We start from the raw sequence: 18,020 nt of genomic DNA, 5'->3' as shown, positions 1-18,020 counted from the left end.
TCTCTCCACCTTTCCTCTCTAAAAGCAACGACATCCCTGGGAGAGGATCTTACAAAAAAAGAAACGAAAGCTCAGAGTGTCAAGAAGTATGACCAAGCTTAGCATGGTTCATGGCCTACTGTAAGTGCTCAATAAATACCTTCTGAATGGGTGGTGACACACCTAGTGAATGAAGTGCCAGGATTCAAACTTAGACCCATCTCGTTAGAAGGCCCGTCCTATTTCCATGACCATACACTGCCTTCTGTGGGAGAGGTGGCTAAGAAATATTACTGCCAAACCATAAATCCAGGACCCTGTGATTTCCGCCTTCATAGCAGAACTATTTCAATTTCAGAATGTATGCTCGGTAAAGGATGAGGAAAAATGGAAAACATGCACGGAATTTTCAAGGCTCTTTTAATTTTTAAATATACACAGCACATGAAAGTAACATAAACCCATATCAATACATTATATTTACATGGAACATTTTATAAGTTAATACACTTGTCCCATTTTGTTGTTGCCATTGAATTCTGCCAACTTTAAAACAATGTTTCCCATGCAAACACCGTCCAGTGTATATTACGTTAACTTTATGAATGTTAGGTGTTATGTCTCTCTTCCTCCTTTGTCCACACACCAAAACGAAATATTTGAAAATGCTAAAATAAGTAAAATGTGGCACGCTTTCTTAGCTGCTTTGTATCCTACAGTAAAATACTTTGCAACTATAAAAGTTGAAAAGGACTTAAAATATGTTATTAGAAATGATGGCGGCCAGAGAAAACAAGACTATGCCCAATGAGCTGCATAGCCATCAAGACAAAATGCGTTTGCTGCATTCAAGATCTAGAATCTTAAAATCTCATCTGATAAATTTAACTGGAGTTTCTATTCTGATTATGTTTCAGCCGACATTATGTCATGTACAACAGCAATTTTTTTTATTTTACCTGGATATTAAAAGAAAAACCACTGGATTCTAAAGACAGATTAATAAGAACCTGCTGAACTTAGGCAGAGAACTAATCAATGGAAAAAATACTTATCTGGTTGGTTAAATAAACTCGAGAGGATCAAAACATTACAAAGTAAGCTGTTTATAAAAATACTTAACTTGAAGCGATAAAAAGTTATTAAAAGCTATTAAAGACCTTTCCGGAGGCTAGTAAAAGCAGAAACAATCTTAGCAGTGGCATGGTTACAAATGAAATTCCTGCCGAGGTCAGAGGTTGCCATCCCGAGGGTCAGTATCGGGATCCGAGGTATCATGTCAGAAAGAACTTTAGTCTATCCAAGTGGTTTAGAGAGTCGGAACCAGTACATCCTGGTACTAGAGAAAACCTGAAGCAATTCACCTAGTTGGACTGAAAAGATTTACATATCTTTGATTTGTTAAATTTCATTGTTCTTTTACATACTGTTTTTTAAACCTTTAAGATGAACATTTGTTTATGCAGTGTGAAATGATTTAATTATTTAAACGCAAGCTTGATAAGGCTGACATTCAATGGAAAACAATGAAATAATGTACCCTTCAGCAATCGGAGAAACTAAATCATTTTATTATCTTCTTTTTAAGGGCCCCTCACTAAGGCCTGTGGTTCTGATTCACGTAAATACGCCACGGTGGCGTCTGCACTGCTCTTCTCGGTGCCGCAGCCACAGCTCAGCCCACCTTCAGGACTCTGTACATGCTGTTCTGAAACACTGTGGTGAAGTGGGGCCGGGCGTCCTTGAGCAAGATGCTGCATAAGGGTGGGTTTGCGGCGTTGGAGGGGTCTTCCAGATCCCAAATCTCAAGCATGCTGCAACCGGGCCTGAGAAGCAGAAAAAGGGAGGCACAGTCAGCCACGCTAACAGTGCGTTCGTGTCCAGAGGAAACATATAGACTGTGGAGCAGCTCCTAGATTTTAAGAGACTAACTTATTCAATACATTAAAGACTTTAAGGCACCATTTCAAAAAGCCTAAGTTCAATATTTAGAGATAAAAATAAAAATAAGTAGGTGGCATTTTCCTGTTCCATGTAATCAAATAATCAATATACTTTGAATCCAACAAAGGATCAGTATACATTCCGAACCATATATTTAAAAACTCTTTTTCAAAATAAATATAGATCACTATATTTTCTAAGTGATATTAGCAACCAAACATAAAGCTCATTAATCATGGAATGAGACAAATTTTTTAAAAGTTAATGTAATTCCTGATAAACTTCGTATTTTGGGGCTTAAGTTCATGTGGGTCTCCTCAACACTTTCCCATGGGGGGCTCTACGCGTGGACTAAATGAAGCACTATTTCTTGCTAAAGAATATTTTTCTTAATTATTTGGATGTGTTTATAGTAGCAGCTTTGGAGATTTTGGCTAAGTCCAACATCTGGGCCGACTTAAAGCAGTCTCTACCAACTTTCCCCCTTAGTACGGGTCAACCCGCCCGTTTCTTTGCTGGTCTGATGGTTGTTGGCTGGGAGCGGGACGCTGGGGTTATAAACTGCTGGTTATAATCTGGAATCTGGTTTGTCCTTGCGGTGGCTGCCAGTTTGCAGTCACTTAACTGGCCCGGGTCTCCTGCCACATGCAGCAGCAGCAGCGTCCGCTCAGCGCTTTCAGATTCCAGCTCTTAAAAATTTGTAAAATTTCTTTATATACACTGTATATGTAAGTCCTTCATCAGATATATGCTTTGCAATTGTTTTCTCCCCATCTGTGGCTTGCCTTTTCATTTTCTTAACACCTTTTGAGGAAAAGACTTCAATTTGAGGTACATAACTTATTCATGTTTTATGGTTTATGCTCTGTGCTCTAAGACATATAATTTTAGCTGTTACATTTAGTTCTGAAATCCATGTCAAGTTCACTTTCCTGCATGGCCTCGTGTGGGTCATGGTTCGGTTTTTCTTCTACACAGATCTCCAGTTAGATCAGCAACATTGCTGAAGATTCCTTTTCCTTTCAAATAAAAAATATCACTTTTTATATTTCCTTTGTGCTTTTTATGTTGACCCATTAGTTTATTGCCTAGTTTCCAAATATGTATGGATTTACTGGGCAGCTATTTATTGTTGATTTCTCATTTAATTCTGCATGATTTCAAACCATTTGAACATAGTGAGACCGCTTTTGGGGCCCAGTGTATCGTCTCTTCTGAGGCACGTCCCACGTGCCCTGTAAAAGAACACGTGTTCACCAGCTCTTCCCTGCAGCATCCTATAAATGCCAGTTAGACCAGGGGATTTGCTACTGTTTGTTCTCTGTATCTTTTATTTTATTTTTTAAAGATTTATTTTTAGAGAAAGGGAAGGGAGGGAGGAAGAGAGGGAGAGAAACATCAGTGTGCGGTTGCCTCTCGCGTGTCCCCTACGGGGGGCCTGGCCCGCAACCCAGGCGTGTGTCCTGACCAGGAATCCAACCAGCGACCCTTTGGCTCGCAGGGCAGTGCTCAGTCCACTGAGCCACACCAGCTGGGGCTGGTGTTTGTATTTTTTTATCCTTACTGGCTACTTATCTACTTTTCTCAGTAGAGAAAGGAATGTTAACATTTCTAACTATGACTGAAGATTTGTTTATTTCCTTTTAGTTCTGCGCATCTTTACTTGGTGTATTCTCAAGTGCTGTTTAGATGTGTGTACACTCATCGTTACGTGTGTTTTGATGCAGCAACCCCTTTGTCATTATAAAGCAGCTATCTCTCTCCGTGGTGCTAAGCCTTGCTGTGAAGTCTACTTTGTTTTATTAAATTTTGAGTTAAATTAGTATGATGCACATACGTGAACATTATGATGCTCCTGTTTCTTCTTTTGCAAGGTGCCACTGCTTCCTAGATATATTTATTAGATATTAAAATTATATAGAAGAACAAGCTACCAGAATTTCTGAACTTGGCTTTTCAATACTGTGTTAAAGCCTTACTCCTAATTATCCCCAGGAGAAATGAAAATGTTCAACACTAGGCTTAACACCACTTAGCATCTCTTAGATGAAAGAGTCTAAAAAAAAAAGGCCTCAAGATATCAATTAAACATTTTTGAACTTTATGATTTTTAGAGATTCAAAATTCAGAAATTAAAATTTTTTTATTATACCCTTTCAAGTTACGTGAAACTTTTCTTATAAATCTTATAAATCCAATGTAATTCAGCTCTAGTAGCAGAATGCTAATATCTCACTCAGTTGTAAATTCAAATCTGCATTTCACACATTTAATAAAAATTATCATAAAAACTTGGAAAAGTATGAAAAGGCTACACTTAAGATAATAAATTATAATTTAAAAATCAGGAAACTAATAATTCTTTGAAATTAAATTCTACTCAAATGATAGTATAATTTTACTTTCCTAAATGAAATAATTTTAAGTAAAATATTTTAATGAAATTTATTCAAAACAAAAATTCTTCAAGAATCAGGCTACTTTTAATAAAGTAAAACAGTGGTTGCTGGAAACTGTACTTCATACTCACTTGGTTCTCACAACACACCATGCCTCTTCTAAAATAAAATAATTCACATGTAACTCCAACAATTTGTCTCTTACTTCTTTTGCAGATTTTCGACTATATGTGGAATAAACTATTTTTGTCCGGGCCCTTTAAATGTAAAGACAGGTTAAAGAAACTTCAATATGTGATAATAGAATGGAGTAAAGACATTTTCCCAGCAGGTTAAAATCTCAGTGCTCACTGGATGGGACATGTACACATACGATCCCAAATGGCACAACTTACTCTGGGGTAGCAGTTTCCACACTCCTTATTTCCTACACATGCTAAAACGCACAGCAGTGTGAATTCCGCATGGGTTGCTTATTAACCAGTTTAGAACCTAGAGCTGGACAGCAGGGTAAGCATTCAGAATATACAACTTGCTTCGTGTAATTCATAAGATGATTAACCTGCTCATGGGGCACATTCAGGTACAGACTAGACACAGTGAAAACACAGGTCTCAGTAGAAAGCTTCATCTACAGAAGCTCTGGGAAGCACATGAGTTGAAGGGGAATGTAGGAAATAGAAGCTTCAGCCAGCGGGCACCCAGGGCAGCAGCCAGGTGAGGCACCTCCGGAGAAGCTGAGAACCAGGGATGCTCACCGAGACATGGCGCAGTGCGTGGCGTGGCCCTGAGTGGGAGTTTTTATGGAATCCCGGCCAAATTTTTATGCATTATAGACATTCCTTAGGAGTTCGAGCATGCGGGATGCCCAATCTCCACAACCAGACATAGAATTTTAAATAACTTAAACTTTTACCTGTCAACAAAAGGCCAAAAACTAAATGCAAAGGAAAAGGTTACCCTGACAATTACTGGAATGATTAGAATAATTTTTTAAAGCCAGTCATTTAAGAAAAACAACTTTCAGACTTCAGTGGAAACTCGAGTTCTCACAACCGCCTAGCAAACGAACACCCCACATTTTCATTACAGCGCAGATCGCCGCGGGTTTCCCGTCCTTGTTCTCTGTTTGAGGGAAGGCCAGCTCCCGGCTGGCAGTGAGATGGAGAAAGGTTTCGGAAACCGGGTGGGGATGGGGGTGGCGGGGACCGCGCCCGATGGCACAGCCGCGGGCCAAACCCTCTGGGCCCCCAGGGTGGCTCCCGAGCGCCCCAGGGACGCACGCGTGCGCACGGACGCGCACTGAGAGCAGCGCTAACTCCGGGGCACGGGTTTCACTTTGGCAAGGCTGGCTTTTGCTTTGCTCAGTTGCTGGAGCGAGCTAAGCTCACTGGGGGTGGCGAGGCCCCGTGATGTCGGGGTGGAGGTTAGCACGTTGAACCTCCAGCGTGGACAGGAGGGGGACAGCGTGTGCACACAGGTGACCGAGTGTACAAACATCGCCCTGTCTCCAAGAGTCAGCGTGAGCCGGGAGTGTGCCGGGTCGGGGTGTCCCTCCAGAGGCCAACCTCAGGTCCGCGTCCTCGTAGTGCGGGTGATTCACAATGGGGCGCAGGGTGGACAGCTTCACGCTCGCCATGGTCGGCATGGCGCCCGCGAACACCGCGTCTGGAAAAGAGTAGGGTCCATAGTGCGCGTCTGACCGAAAAGCAGGAGTTACTGACCTGCCCTACGGGAACCCGCAGCGGGGCGCTGGAGTGCACGTGGACAATACCCTTGGGCACCACGGGTTTGCCCCACTCCGTGTGATGGATCGTCCACCAGCATCCCAGCCAGCCTTTGCGGCGAGCCGTCCGGTGCCGGGGAACTGTGCTAAGCGTGGTCCAGGGACAGCACGTGGGATGCGCACAACTAGACGGGCAGCTCGCAGTGACTCTCTGTCTGTAATGAGGGGCCGAGGCTCCGCAGGGTGAAGGGACTGAGCCAAGAGCGCACAGCCCCCGTCCCCGCTACAGCTCGGGCCCAGTCAGCACTGCGCTGCCACAGGCAGAGTTGTACCTGTCACACCCTGTCTCAGCGATTTGAAACGCTAGGAACCGAGAGGCGGGTGAGTAGGCTCAAGGGCGAGTGTCACAGTTCACGTTTCAAAATGACTTGTGTGGGCTGTGAGCTGTCGTCCTGACCACCTGCCAGAGCCAGGCCTTGCTTTCTTCCCTCAGATCGTCTTTAAACACTCATAATTCAGGTGCCTTCGTTTCTGTTTGACTTCATAGTTTATATTTCGAATCAAAATATGTGCTTACTTGCTAGTTGTTCTTTTTGCAGTAATGGTGCGTATAAATGTATTGTCTTCTGTATAAATCGGATTCACCAAAATCTACCATCTAACTTCACCTTTGGTTTTGTCTCTCAGAAGACAAAAAGATCAAATGCTTACCTCCTGGCACTTTTGTATAAAAAATTATTATGTAATTATTATTATAATTTTTAATTAGCATACTAAAATTGCTAATAAGAACAGGCATGTTATTTAGATCTACTATAAGTAACTAAATGTTTACTTTCAACTATAAGTATTATCAACGTAATTTTGAATTAAAATCTCTTTATATGCCTTAAACCTGAAAACATTTAAGTCAGTTGAAGTGGAAATGTGTACTTATTATTGCAAGATCCAATAATTAATAGGGAAAAAACTCTCAGGCTGGGGCAGTGGTTCTCAACCAGGGGCAGCGCCAGCCTCTGCAGCCGCTTCGGCTTGCACGCTGTGCAGGAAGGGGGCTGTGCGGGAGGGGTGGGGGGGAGGCGTGTTGCTGCTGCTCCAATGATCTGTCACAAGGTGAGAAATTCTGTTGCTAAAGATTTATTCGATTTATCGTTTGTTGGGGTTAAAACACAATAACAGTTTCAGAGTTGCAGCACAAAACTGTGAACAATCCTTAATTCCTGGTGTTAATGAAAATTCTTTTTGATGGTTACCTAGAAGGTTTTAAAGGGGACACAAAGTCACCTTTGGAAAAGCTTTGACTGGGTGGACATCGCAATCAGCATCCTCAAAATCTGTGACGGTGTAAATGACTAGGTACACGTGTGTACTTTAAGTGTGTCCGCATAAAACCAGCGATGCACGTAACTGAGCAGCCACACACCTGTTCTGGTATTGTATTTGATCCACTGTATCAGTTCTTCCTGAGGCAGATTATTAAATTCTCCGATTATGCTCCATTGATTATGGAGGTTTGCACAACCTTGTAGGGACATGACGGTTAGGAGGCCAAAGATAACATTCTCAAAACGAACTCTGCAAAAAAGCCAGCCAAAGAGCTGAAATGAAAGAAACCATTTATTTATAATTCTTATATGAAGAGTGCTGTAGGGTCAGTAATAAATTCTCACCTTGTTACTTGAACCAAGGTGGACTGCCATTTGATATCATCAAGTACACTAATCACATGCAGAACTATCCTCACCTGTTGTTCCAAAAGAGCGAGTATTTTGGAATTACAGGGTCTACTCATAAATGAAGCTCTTTCCTTCTGAAAGAACTGAGGAACATGTTAGAAGTACTGATTTATCACCAGGGGTTAAGATCAGCCAATCGCAGTTTTGAAACATCCTAGAACTAGACCCTGTAACATCTGGCTGCTTTTTACAGCCATCTGGAACGGTGAGGGAAACCACACTGGTATGCACGCGGACGCCCCCCTCCGGAAAATAAGCGCCTGGTATTCTAAGACAAGATTCTCATGATCGGAACTAAGTAAGGTGTTTCTAGAAGCACCATGGGCACCTTGGTCTCCATGTCCTCACTACTTTGTCCAGTTCCCTGCACAGCAGCTACAGCAATGGAACCGCAGAACGGATACCATTTCCCAGGGACTCTCCGAGACGAGAGGCCAGCAGCAGAGCAAGCATCTGCTCTGGAATCCGAAGAGTGGCGGAGGGTAGCTTGATGGGCCACGAGACCCTCGCACAGACGCACACTCCAAAAATCTGTCTGTGGACGGGCTACTCGCAGAGGGGAGGGCACGCCTCATCACTTGTCTTAGAAATACCCGTCAAAAACTAGGGATGATTTTCACAGCTACTTGAAGGTGCTTCTCTTCCTCTACGGTGAGTCAGGAACTAACGTTTAACACACCTAAGGTAACACCAGTGTTTTACGTTTTGGGTCACTCAGCAGGCATGGCAGCCACGCCGCAGAGGCTGCGGCCGCGCCAGGATGAACGCCTTACCCGCCGACTGCAGATCAGAGATGCCATCACGCACATGTGCGGGGTCAGGAACAGCTTCAGCCTCATGATCAGGATGGCCAGAGCGGAAAATGCGAACAGCTGCAGTGTGTGGAAGATCAGCTACGGGAACAAAACAAAACGCCCATTTAACTTCATCTATTCTTAAATTAAGAAACATAAAATTGAACACATAAAACTATTATTATTCATTAGGACAAGGATCGTTTTACCTTAGTAATAAGTCTATTAATATTTATTCATTTATTCAACAAAGATTAATTGAATGCCTGCTATCTGCCGGGTACCATTCTGGGCGCTGCAGATTCAAAGGTGAACAAAACAAGAGTGAGCGATTCCTGCCCTGGGGAGGCTTCCCTTGCCATGTATTTAGCAGAGAGAGAAAAAGGACTGTGACACAGCCGATCGCACAAAAGCAGCCACATTGGGTGGCGGCAGAGTGACCAGATCACAGCATGGACCCTGCCGCCATACCCCTGGGCTCAGCGTCCTTGGGCCATGAAGCCAGTCACTACGCCCCTCTCAGCCGCAGTGCTCGTCAGTGGAATAGAAATAACAGCACTTTCCCCAGAGGGCTCGTGTGAGAAGGAGGCTGCGAACACACATTCATCAGGAGGCAGGCAGCACCGACTCTGACTTTGAGAGCCCTGAGGATGGGCTGCTTGGGCCCCAGTGCAAGCTCTCCAGCAGCTGGCTATGGGACCTCAGGAGAGCTGCTTCCTCTCTCTGGGCCTCTGCTTCTCAGCAGCGACCCCTTGCTCTCCTCCCCGAGCACAGAGGCAGCAGCGTCTGTGTCCCAGCCTGCTGGCCCTCGGGAGTGGCCTTGTGCCTGCGTTCCAGCTGTGGGCAGGTGGTGACACACACTGTTGCCAGGCGCAGCCCCTGCAAAGCCTCCATCTCCCGTGTTCCCGCCCCTTCCCCGGCAGGTTGATGTGGACGGCACAGTAACCAGGAGGCCGTGTGTGCAAACAGCAGAGCCACAGACAGGAGGAGTGGAGGAGTCTGGTCTCTCAATTCCTACTAACCAGGAACGCCTACTTTTGACCTTATGTGCGCAAAGAATTAAACAACTACTAAGTTATGTCGGTGTTTATCTCTGTGCGGGATAGTATCACCCAATTAACATCATTTTCTTCTTTGCAAAATGGGAATAATATTATAAGAATTAAACAGCACAGTACATGGCACATAGTAGCTACTCAAAAACAGCAGTTACCATTGTGAGCTATCCCTACAAAGTTCAAATTTAGTTGCGCTCTCTTATAAATTTGACCCTCTGTTTAAGACTAAGAGTTCTATTACTTGGGAAATCACATTTCCAGCCTGTGCTGGGATTTCCCTTTACGTGCCACATAATGACTTAGTACGGTGCACAACGCTGCCTCACTGGTGTCCCGTCTCCACGGACACTCGCACACATTTGCAGGCACCGGCGTTGTTGCTACACCGCCTTCTGCGTCTTGCAGCCCTGCCGAAACCTGCTCCCGGGCCCACCACCCCACTTCTGTGGGGCAGAAGCCTGGCCCCAGGTACCCGTCCGGATGGCTGGCTAGGTCGGCAGGTCAGACATTAATGCTTGTTCTTGTTGAATAAGTGAAAGAATGATGAATGAAGGTAATTCAATTTAATTGTGCTCTCTGGTCATACATCAGCCTTCTAGCTTTCCAATCCTTGCTACTGTTCAAAACAGAGCAGATTAAAACGTGGAAGGATGAGCAGAAACAGACCAGTGTGGCTGACCCACGCAAGTACTGCAGGTGGCTGTCAGCAGCAAGGCTGTTCCTTTGTAAACTGGCCTTGAACTAGATCTTAACACACAGTCTACCAATGATTGAAATGAAGGCTTTACCTCACCATGTTCAAGGAGCTGTTTTCTGGAATAAAACAAAAATATTCTCTATTTACTAAATGTCCATTATTCTATGGTCGCATCAAAATAAACTTCATTTCTTCTTAGATGCTAAAAATTTGATTCTCTAAACTACTTAGAGGCATAAAGAAAAATACAAATATTAGATAATACCATTAAAAGTGACAGTGATTTAAAAGGCATGATTTATAATGATCCGTCTTAATGTATCTGAAAAAGGCATTCTTTCTTAAGATAAGGTAGGTGTTACTAATTGCTGGAGATTGTACCTGTGAAACGGTAAATGAACAAAAAGAGTTTCTATTACAGTCAACCGTGTTCGGTGTGTACAATGCTTTAAGCCCTGCTGAACGGTGTTCATTTTTCACAATTATAAGGACTGGGAACATCCCTGGACACAAAACTGTGAGCAGCTCTCAGTATTTCCTTAGGATAAACTTCTAGAAGAAAAGTTACTGAGTAAAGCCTATAAATATTTTTAGTTCCCAAAAAGCTGTCTAACACGTTTGCTAAGAATCTATGGCTACCAATGGGCTGCGTTTGCACGGCACCGCTGCTGTGTTGGAGGTCCCGTGCAGTGGACCCAGCACGGATAGCTCGGACACCGGTTTTACCCTCACAGAGCCCATCTTAGCTTCGTGTGAGAGCATGAGACTGCCTGCGTTCATGTCCCATTCAAAAGACTGCTGTGCTATAACAGCCTTACAGGGTGCAGAGGCCTTCTAACATGGACCCTGGAGTGGGAGAGAGAAATCCAAAGTAAGGAGTTGAAGGGCACACACAGATCCAGAGATTTAAAAAAAAATGGTTAATTGAGGGATGGCTTCTCCAGATTTTAGTGAAATCACCCAATTACTTGCTCTCCATTTTGGCGCCTCCTCACTTAGGCAGTCAAGGCTGGGGGGAGGGGTGGGTGGCCTCCCTCTTTTCTTGATACACTGTTTTGTCTGAATGTATAACCGTGTCCTGTTTTGGTGCGCACACACCCACAAGGCTGTCACACTGACACACTAATCTGGAAGAAAGACTTCCTTATTTTGAACTAAGTATTTCCCACCCACTGGCCCCCTCTAGTGTGTGCCCTTCCACACTGCACCCTCTCAAATATTTGAAGACTCCTGAAGGCTCTGTTTTCTAATTTAAAAACCCAGGCCCCTTCATTCACTCCTTCTGTGAACAGTTTCCAGGGCTCTACATACACTCTTTCTAGAATGTCAAGAGCCATCTGAGGGTCTACCAGCTCTCTTGTTTCAGAAATGATTTCACCAAACAGGACTCTGCCATTTCAACAGTCTCACTCAAGAAATTCTAAGTAGCGCGCCTGGAACCACACAAGCCGCACTGAGACACAGCACAGGGTGCGGGCTGTGAGTGCTCTGTGCCACGGCTGCCACGGCTCTGGAGGTCTGAGGCTGCCCTGCCGGCATCTATTTCCTTAAATACGGCGGCCTGCCGACGCCTCTGCATAAACAGCACGTGACTTAGGGTTCTCCTTGGAAGGAAATCCTCTTCCGCAATTTACTTCCGTGTCATATTTTTCTTGCATATGTTTATGCCATAAATGTATGACTTTACTAAAACCACAAAAATGTAATGGAACAAATAGTTTTAACCGTAAATGGAGAAAAAAACTATTTCATGAATATTCAGAAAAACAATTATGCTTTCTCTGAAAGTTAAAAAAGGAGTTGCCCAAATAAAACATTAGCATTCTTCTGTTTATTGACTTTAATTTCTAGTCATATATTAAAATTAAACTAAATCGATTTAAGTTTTGAGTTAATTCACAAATGTAAATATCTCCAAAACAGATCCAAACACATAAAAGCGATCCCTAAGATCAATTGTATTTTATTTTTAGAAAACATGTAAGTTTGGTTCATTCTCTTTTCTTAATCATAATGCTGAAGTGTAATGTCCATTCATTTGGAAAACTGGTCTGTCAGTAAGTTGTTTAATAACTGATGAAGTACGATTTAGAAACAACTATGATATAATACTTACCTTAGGTAAGTGTTTGCGGATAAGACACATAAAACATCACGAAAAGTCTGTGAATAGAATCAGATCAATGAAACTTTTCTAAGAAACTGTGCAACATTTAAAATGCCCTGGTTCATTAACATAAACACACCCAGTACAAAGAAGCATTTTTATGGTTCAAGTAGGTCCAGCGGTGCCACAGGCAAATAGTGTCTCCAAGTCTTAACTTCCTCTAATCAACAAAAGAGAGCTGGAGTAAACCTTTGGGGTCCATTTCAGCTCTAAAATTCTCAGCTTTTACATGGGGGCAACTCCTTGCTGGAGGTTCAGCCTGTATTTCATGGGACATGGGTAGACTGAAGGTGACGATTGGCAGCAGCCTCCAGGTACTTTCAGAGGCCGTTTTACCTTCACCTTCCAGGCGAACCAGGAAGCTAACACACACACCCTCCCTGTGACCCTTTACGTCAGCTCTGCAGTGTGTGTGGGCCCTTCCTCAAACTCCCGATGGTTGATGGTCACAGGGTTAGCGCTGGCGCATCTGCTTCCGGAGCCGTCTCAGCCCGAACTCACTCTCCAGGGGGCTTCAGAGCATGTCCCTAGGCTGTTAACATAGTTCTTGCCACATGGTGGTAGTTGATATATTTCTTTTCAGAGAATAATTAAGGATCTTTTCTAATATGGCTTTCTAAGAAAGCCATGTAATACTAGATAATAAAAGATTTCAATAAAAAAATTTTAGAAACGGAAAGAGTTCCTCCTAAAAATAAAACAGAATTCTGAGCTAGTATCATTAACCTATTGTAAGTCCTTATCTTGACCCCAAGTAATACATTTTTTAAAAAAATACCTTTTTAAAGATGAAGTAAGTAATCACCATTACAAGTGGAAGCAATAATGTCTTTGTGTATCTCAGCGGAGTCTGAAAAAAAACAAATTATTCAAAATAGTCATTTATTAAATTTTACATTAAATGAGTAAAAATCCATGTTAAACTGAATGTCACAATGAAATCTCTTAAAGGTAGAACTAGCTTTGTCATTAATAGAATATATATACATTTACCAATGTTTGTGTTGTAATATAAAGACCAACATTTAAAAATAGTTACACAAATTTATCAAAAAATTTAATGATGTAAGTATTAAACCAAAAATTAGATGTCCATTACTTTTCCCTTTTGGGGGCCTATCCTTTCTTTATTTACATAATATTAGGTTTTATAATGTGTATTTACTGACCCCTGGGCCTACATTATCATCTCCCGGGCTGCAAAGTTCCATTATTTTCATTTGTGAAACTAGAACCCACAAACAGCAAACTAGCCCAAGTCCTGATGGTAAGTATGAATGCGTGCTGGAGTCAGAGCAGCAGCCGAGCAGTTTTCCTGGCCTGCTACTGTGACGGGGTGATTTACCACGTGACCACAGCGTCTACTGTCGGAAGGCAGGGACTGAGTCACTTCCCTCTGTGTGGCCCTACGACAGGCTGCCCACAGGTAGTTACCTGATCTTAGTGGCCAGGAGCAGTTTTTGAATGAATGTATGACTGGTTGGATAGATAAGAGGATAATGTGTGGTTAGTTGTGTACCTTTCCTGGAAACATCTTGTTCACAATGTTTGTAATATTTGGGGTATCAAATGAAATAAAACTGAAATTTGTAAAAATCTGGGTAAGACTTTGATTTACTTTTCCAGAGTGCTTCCATGCCTCCAGTTGACCTAGGTCATTGCGAGTATTGGCCACGACTGCCACCACAGTCATTCGCCGTGGCCCAGGTAATGTGTTAAGCACCTCCCTGGACCATCTCCTCCAACCATCATCAGTAACTCCTCGAGGCAGGAGCCAACCTTTACTGCTTTGCACATAAGGAAGCAGGTGAGAAAGGCTACATGACTAGCAAACATTATAGTAAAAACAAAATGATAGGATAAGTTGGATGTTTCTAAATGAAAATGTTGAGTTTCAGTTTCAAAAGAAAACGTAAGAGCTAAAAACCATCATACCTGTAGAAAAGGAAAACAAACATACCGCTTTTTCCATAAAGTCAAATTCGGGAGCACAGGTATAGATTAAGGTATCGAAATCTGTGTACCCTAAGATTCTCGCAGCTATGAGATCACTCAGGCGAATCTGGAAGGAAATAGAGTAAAACTGAAATGACACAAATAGTTTCAGTAACAACTGGTGATGTAACAGTAACAAAATCGAGAGAGCACATAAATCCAAGGTGCATGGATGCCCCTCAAAGGAAAAAATATACCGTGAACAATACATGCTATGTGCAGAAGAATGAAAACAAAGAGAACATCAAGAGCAATGAAAAGCTGAAAGAGGTCAGAAAAATAAGCAGAGATGATAATGTAAAGGGTGAGCTAAAGCCAGTAGTTGCCGGGCAGAGACCTCCATGCAGTTAATCATGAGATTGTGTAATCACACCATTTATCAAGAAAAAGCCAATCTCAGCGTAAGCCCTTTCACCACACATTGTAAATCATGAACAGATATTCTATCCGTTGTCATTTCTACGAAGCCTCAAACATTGATTGTAATTTTTGGTACTTCTTGAACTTTTGGGACATACATTCAAGCCATTACGTGTGGGAACTGTCATTCATGAGAATCACAACAGGCACGCACACCACTCTGATTTAGGGACTTGATCCGCAAGGCCTTTAGAAGAAACACTGCCACACAAAGCCGATGCGAACTCCTACTTTCTACTGAGAACTCATTACCTACCGTCGGAGGGACAACTATTTTCCACAGCGTCCTCCAGAGGCCAGAAAAAAAGGAAAATATCTGGTACATTAAACCTTAATTCATAATATTTGACAGGGACAGAGATTATTTTATATCAAGTTTATATGATTATCTGTGGTTTTCTTTTCTTCATGGTTCCCAATATCTATCTACCAAGGAAAATTCAGAGTTTCCTTTATTTTTCTAATTTAGAGTAGGTCTGGTGGCTAATGGTAATCTATCCAAACACTTTAGTTTCAAGTCTTTCTCACTGCTGTTAGAGAGAGGAGGAGGTCACTTAGGAGTACAAGGGAGTGTGTTTGTGCGCTTGTGTAAGGTTTGTGGAATGGGTGACCAGGTGGAGCAAGGCAAGAAAAAAAGAACACAGATCAACTTAATAGATAAGTAAATAACTTTGGAGACCTAAATAAAGTTGTTAACAAAATACATACTCCCTACAGAATAAAAAGCTAAGACCAGTAAAAGGGGAAAGAAAAAAAACAAAAATGTGTCAGACATACCAGAGAATAGCAACGAATGAACCTAATAAACCACCATGCAAAGCCGGCAATTAATAGCGAATAAATCCTTACATTTTGAAATTGTATTTAATGTGAACATGCATGGAAGTTCAACTCTAATTAGTAGTGATAACACTTGACTTTTTAGGGAGTAAGTAGTATGCTCCCTTGTTAAAGCTGAGGTAATTTCAACGTCAGAAAGGGCCCTAAATGAAAGGTAGCAGAGAAGGTAAATTTTAGAGTAGATTATTGTACGGTGCACACGCACGCTCGTGTCCAAACAGAAAGTGCTAAAAATCAAAAGTAAATTCACACGCTGCTTTCTATTCCTTCAAGTAATGTTATGTAGGCCATGTGCTTTAAACAGGGCCATTATTTAAGGGCTTGGTCTTAGAACAGACAGAAATGCGCCACATGAGGGGTAAATGGTCCATACAGTTTCTGGGAGATCAAAAGATAGAAAACCTTTAACATTTTCTTTTTATAGTATAAGAAAAATCTTAAAAAATATCAATTCATATCTTGAATTTAATCCATGATTATGAATAAGTAAAACTACACTGAGATTTTGGGAGTTGTACATTTCAAAGCTGAGTACAGGTTGCTCGTATGTTAACATCTACAATAAATGAATAATTATTTAAACAAATACTTACTTGTACATTAACTGAAATATAAACAAGTAACTACTTAACATATAGTTAATTTTCCCAGAAGGCTATGTGAGTGCTCGCGGATGCACTTTTTTCTTAGTTGATTGACACAGTCATTGAACGGCAGGGCTGTGCTGCTGACTCTGCCAATGACCGGCGTGGAGACCTTGAAGAAGGCCCTTCACCTCTCTCAACTGAAGAGGTAAAAATAGATGGTGCCGAAGTTTTCACCCAGGTATACACAGTTATAAACTTCTTATGTTTTAACTAGGAAGGACTTACGTGGTCTGAAACGCCTAAGATTTTAGATGTCAGAAATTTCAGAATGATTGTTCCACACAACCAACCGCAACCTTGAATTAGCTAAAGAATAAATAAGATAGATATAAGTCAGGCACTAAAAATTACCCAGTTAAAATATTTAATTCCATCAATAAATGGCACAGAAAAGTTTTAATCACATGAAGCACGTGAGTGATGAAGTCTAAGAAAGAACGTTCCTGTAGAAAGCTGGATGCAGGTGACAGGAAGTTGTGCTACTACCTTCTGGCCCCATGGTTTCCTGTGACAAGTCTGCTGTAATTCAAGTCAGCTTTACCTACAGGTGGTGCATCACTTCTCTCTGCCTGCTTTCAAAATTCTGTCTTCTCTTCAGTTTTGAAAAGTTTCACTACGATGTGTCCAGCCATGGATTTTGTTGGGTTACCCTATTTGGGATTCAGTTTCTTGACTCTGTAAACTTATGTCTTTTACCAAATTTAAGTTTTTAGTCACTACTTATTCAAATACTTTTTCAGTCCCACTCTCTTTTTCCCCTCTTTATTGATACAAATATTAGAGATTTGTTATTGTCCCACAGGACCCTAAACCTCTATGATTTTTTCCAGTCTATTTTTCCTTTGTTATTTCGATGGGATAACTTCCTTCTGTTGTTCTGTCTTCCTGTAGCACTACACTGGAATCGAGGGTATACTTATGAAATTATTTCATACATATAGATTTCATACATATAAATACACACACACGTGAGTGTATATACAGATACATACAACGGAAGGGTCCAGAAGCAAGGTCACACTGGTAGCAACGAGAACACGTGGCACTCAGATCTCGGTTTCTAAACACCATTCTACACTTACAGGAACTAAAAATCCTGGGAGAAACGCCTGATTCAAGAGTTTGGGGAAGGAAAATATGAGAAGTGCCCAGAGCACCTTGTTGCACAATAATGTAAGAGAGTGCATACGGAACTATGAAGTATATCAAATGGGGGAAATTTAGCTTGAAAAGATCCACAAGGGCCAAGACTGAAACTGATATTTGTGTATAATTTTTCCCATATGTATAAAACAAATTATTCCAGCTGCTCATTGAAAAGTGACCTGAGAGATAATTGTTGTAATTGCCTTGACTCTAAACATCAACTGGGGAGGGCTGACATCATTTAGAGTCTTCCTATGCATAAATGTGAAATTTTTCCCTTTTATTTTGATATCATTTATGTGTTAACAACTTAAAAATAACTTTCTCCAAGAAAATTTTAGAAAATTTTCCAAATTTTGGAAAACTGGATGCATTTGCTAAATTTATTCAGATACTATTTATTTTTTAATTCCTAATGTATATGACAAATTTACAAAATATGTTTTCTCTTTGTTGCCAGAAAATAGAAATA

At 41.7% G+C, this 18,020-nt stretch overlaps 1 protein-coding gene across 3 annotated transcripts in view; it reads right to left on the bottom strand.

The window, feature by feature from the left end:
• Window positions 1-399: 399 nt before the first annotated feature.
• Window positions 400-18,020, bottom strand: part of DPY19L2 (dpy-19 like 2) — a 48,392-nt gene continuing 30,771 nt past the window's right edge. For 2 of the 3 annotated variants that reach the window (XM_024562924.4, XM_053927093.2), the window contains 10 exons: window positions 16,628-16,708; window positions 14,461-14,562; window positions 13,279-13,350; window positions 12,450-12,496; window positions 10,425-10,449; window positions 8,558-8,677; window positions 7,472-7,646; window positions 5,891-5,990; window positions 4,454-4,579; window positions 400-1,805 (listed from right to left, as the gene is read on the bottom strand). In XM_024562924.4, the coding sequence (XP_024418692.2) occupies window positions 1,655-1,805; window positions 4,454-4,579; window positions 5,891-5,990; window positions 7,472-7,646; window positions 8,558-8,677; window positions 10,425-10,449; window positions 12,450-12,496; window positions 13,279-13,350; window positions 14,461-14,562; window positions 16,628-16,708 (999 nt within the window). In that variant the 3' untranslated portion in view covers window positions 400-1,654. The remainder of the gene's footprint in view (window positions 1,806-4,453; window positions 4,580-5,890; window positions 5,991-7,471; window positions 7,647-8,557; window positions 8,678-10,424; window positions 10,450-12,449; window positions 12,497-13,278; window positions 13,351-14,460; window positions 14,563-16,627; window positions 16,709-18,020) is intronic. The other variant, XM_045197423.3, reaches the window with a different exon arrangement.

The sequence above is a fragment of the Desmodus rotundus genome, chromosome 6, assembly GCF_022682495.2.
Source record: "Desmodus rotundus isolate HL8 chromosome 6, HLdesRot8A.1, whole genome shotgun sequence".
Taxonomy (NCBI): Eukaryota; Metazoa; Chordata; class Mammalia; order Chiroptera; family Phyllostomidae; genus Desmodus; species Desmodus rotundus.
This window is presented reverse-complemented; position numbering and strand designations above follow the sequence as displayed.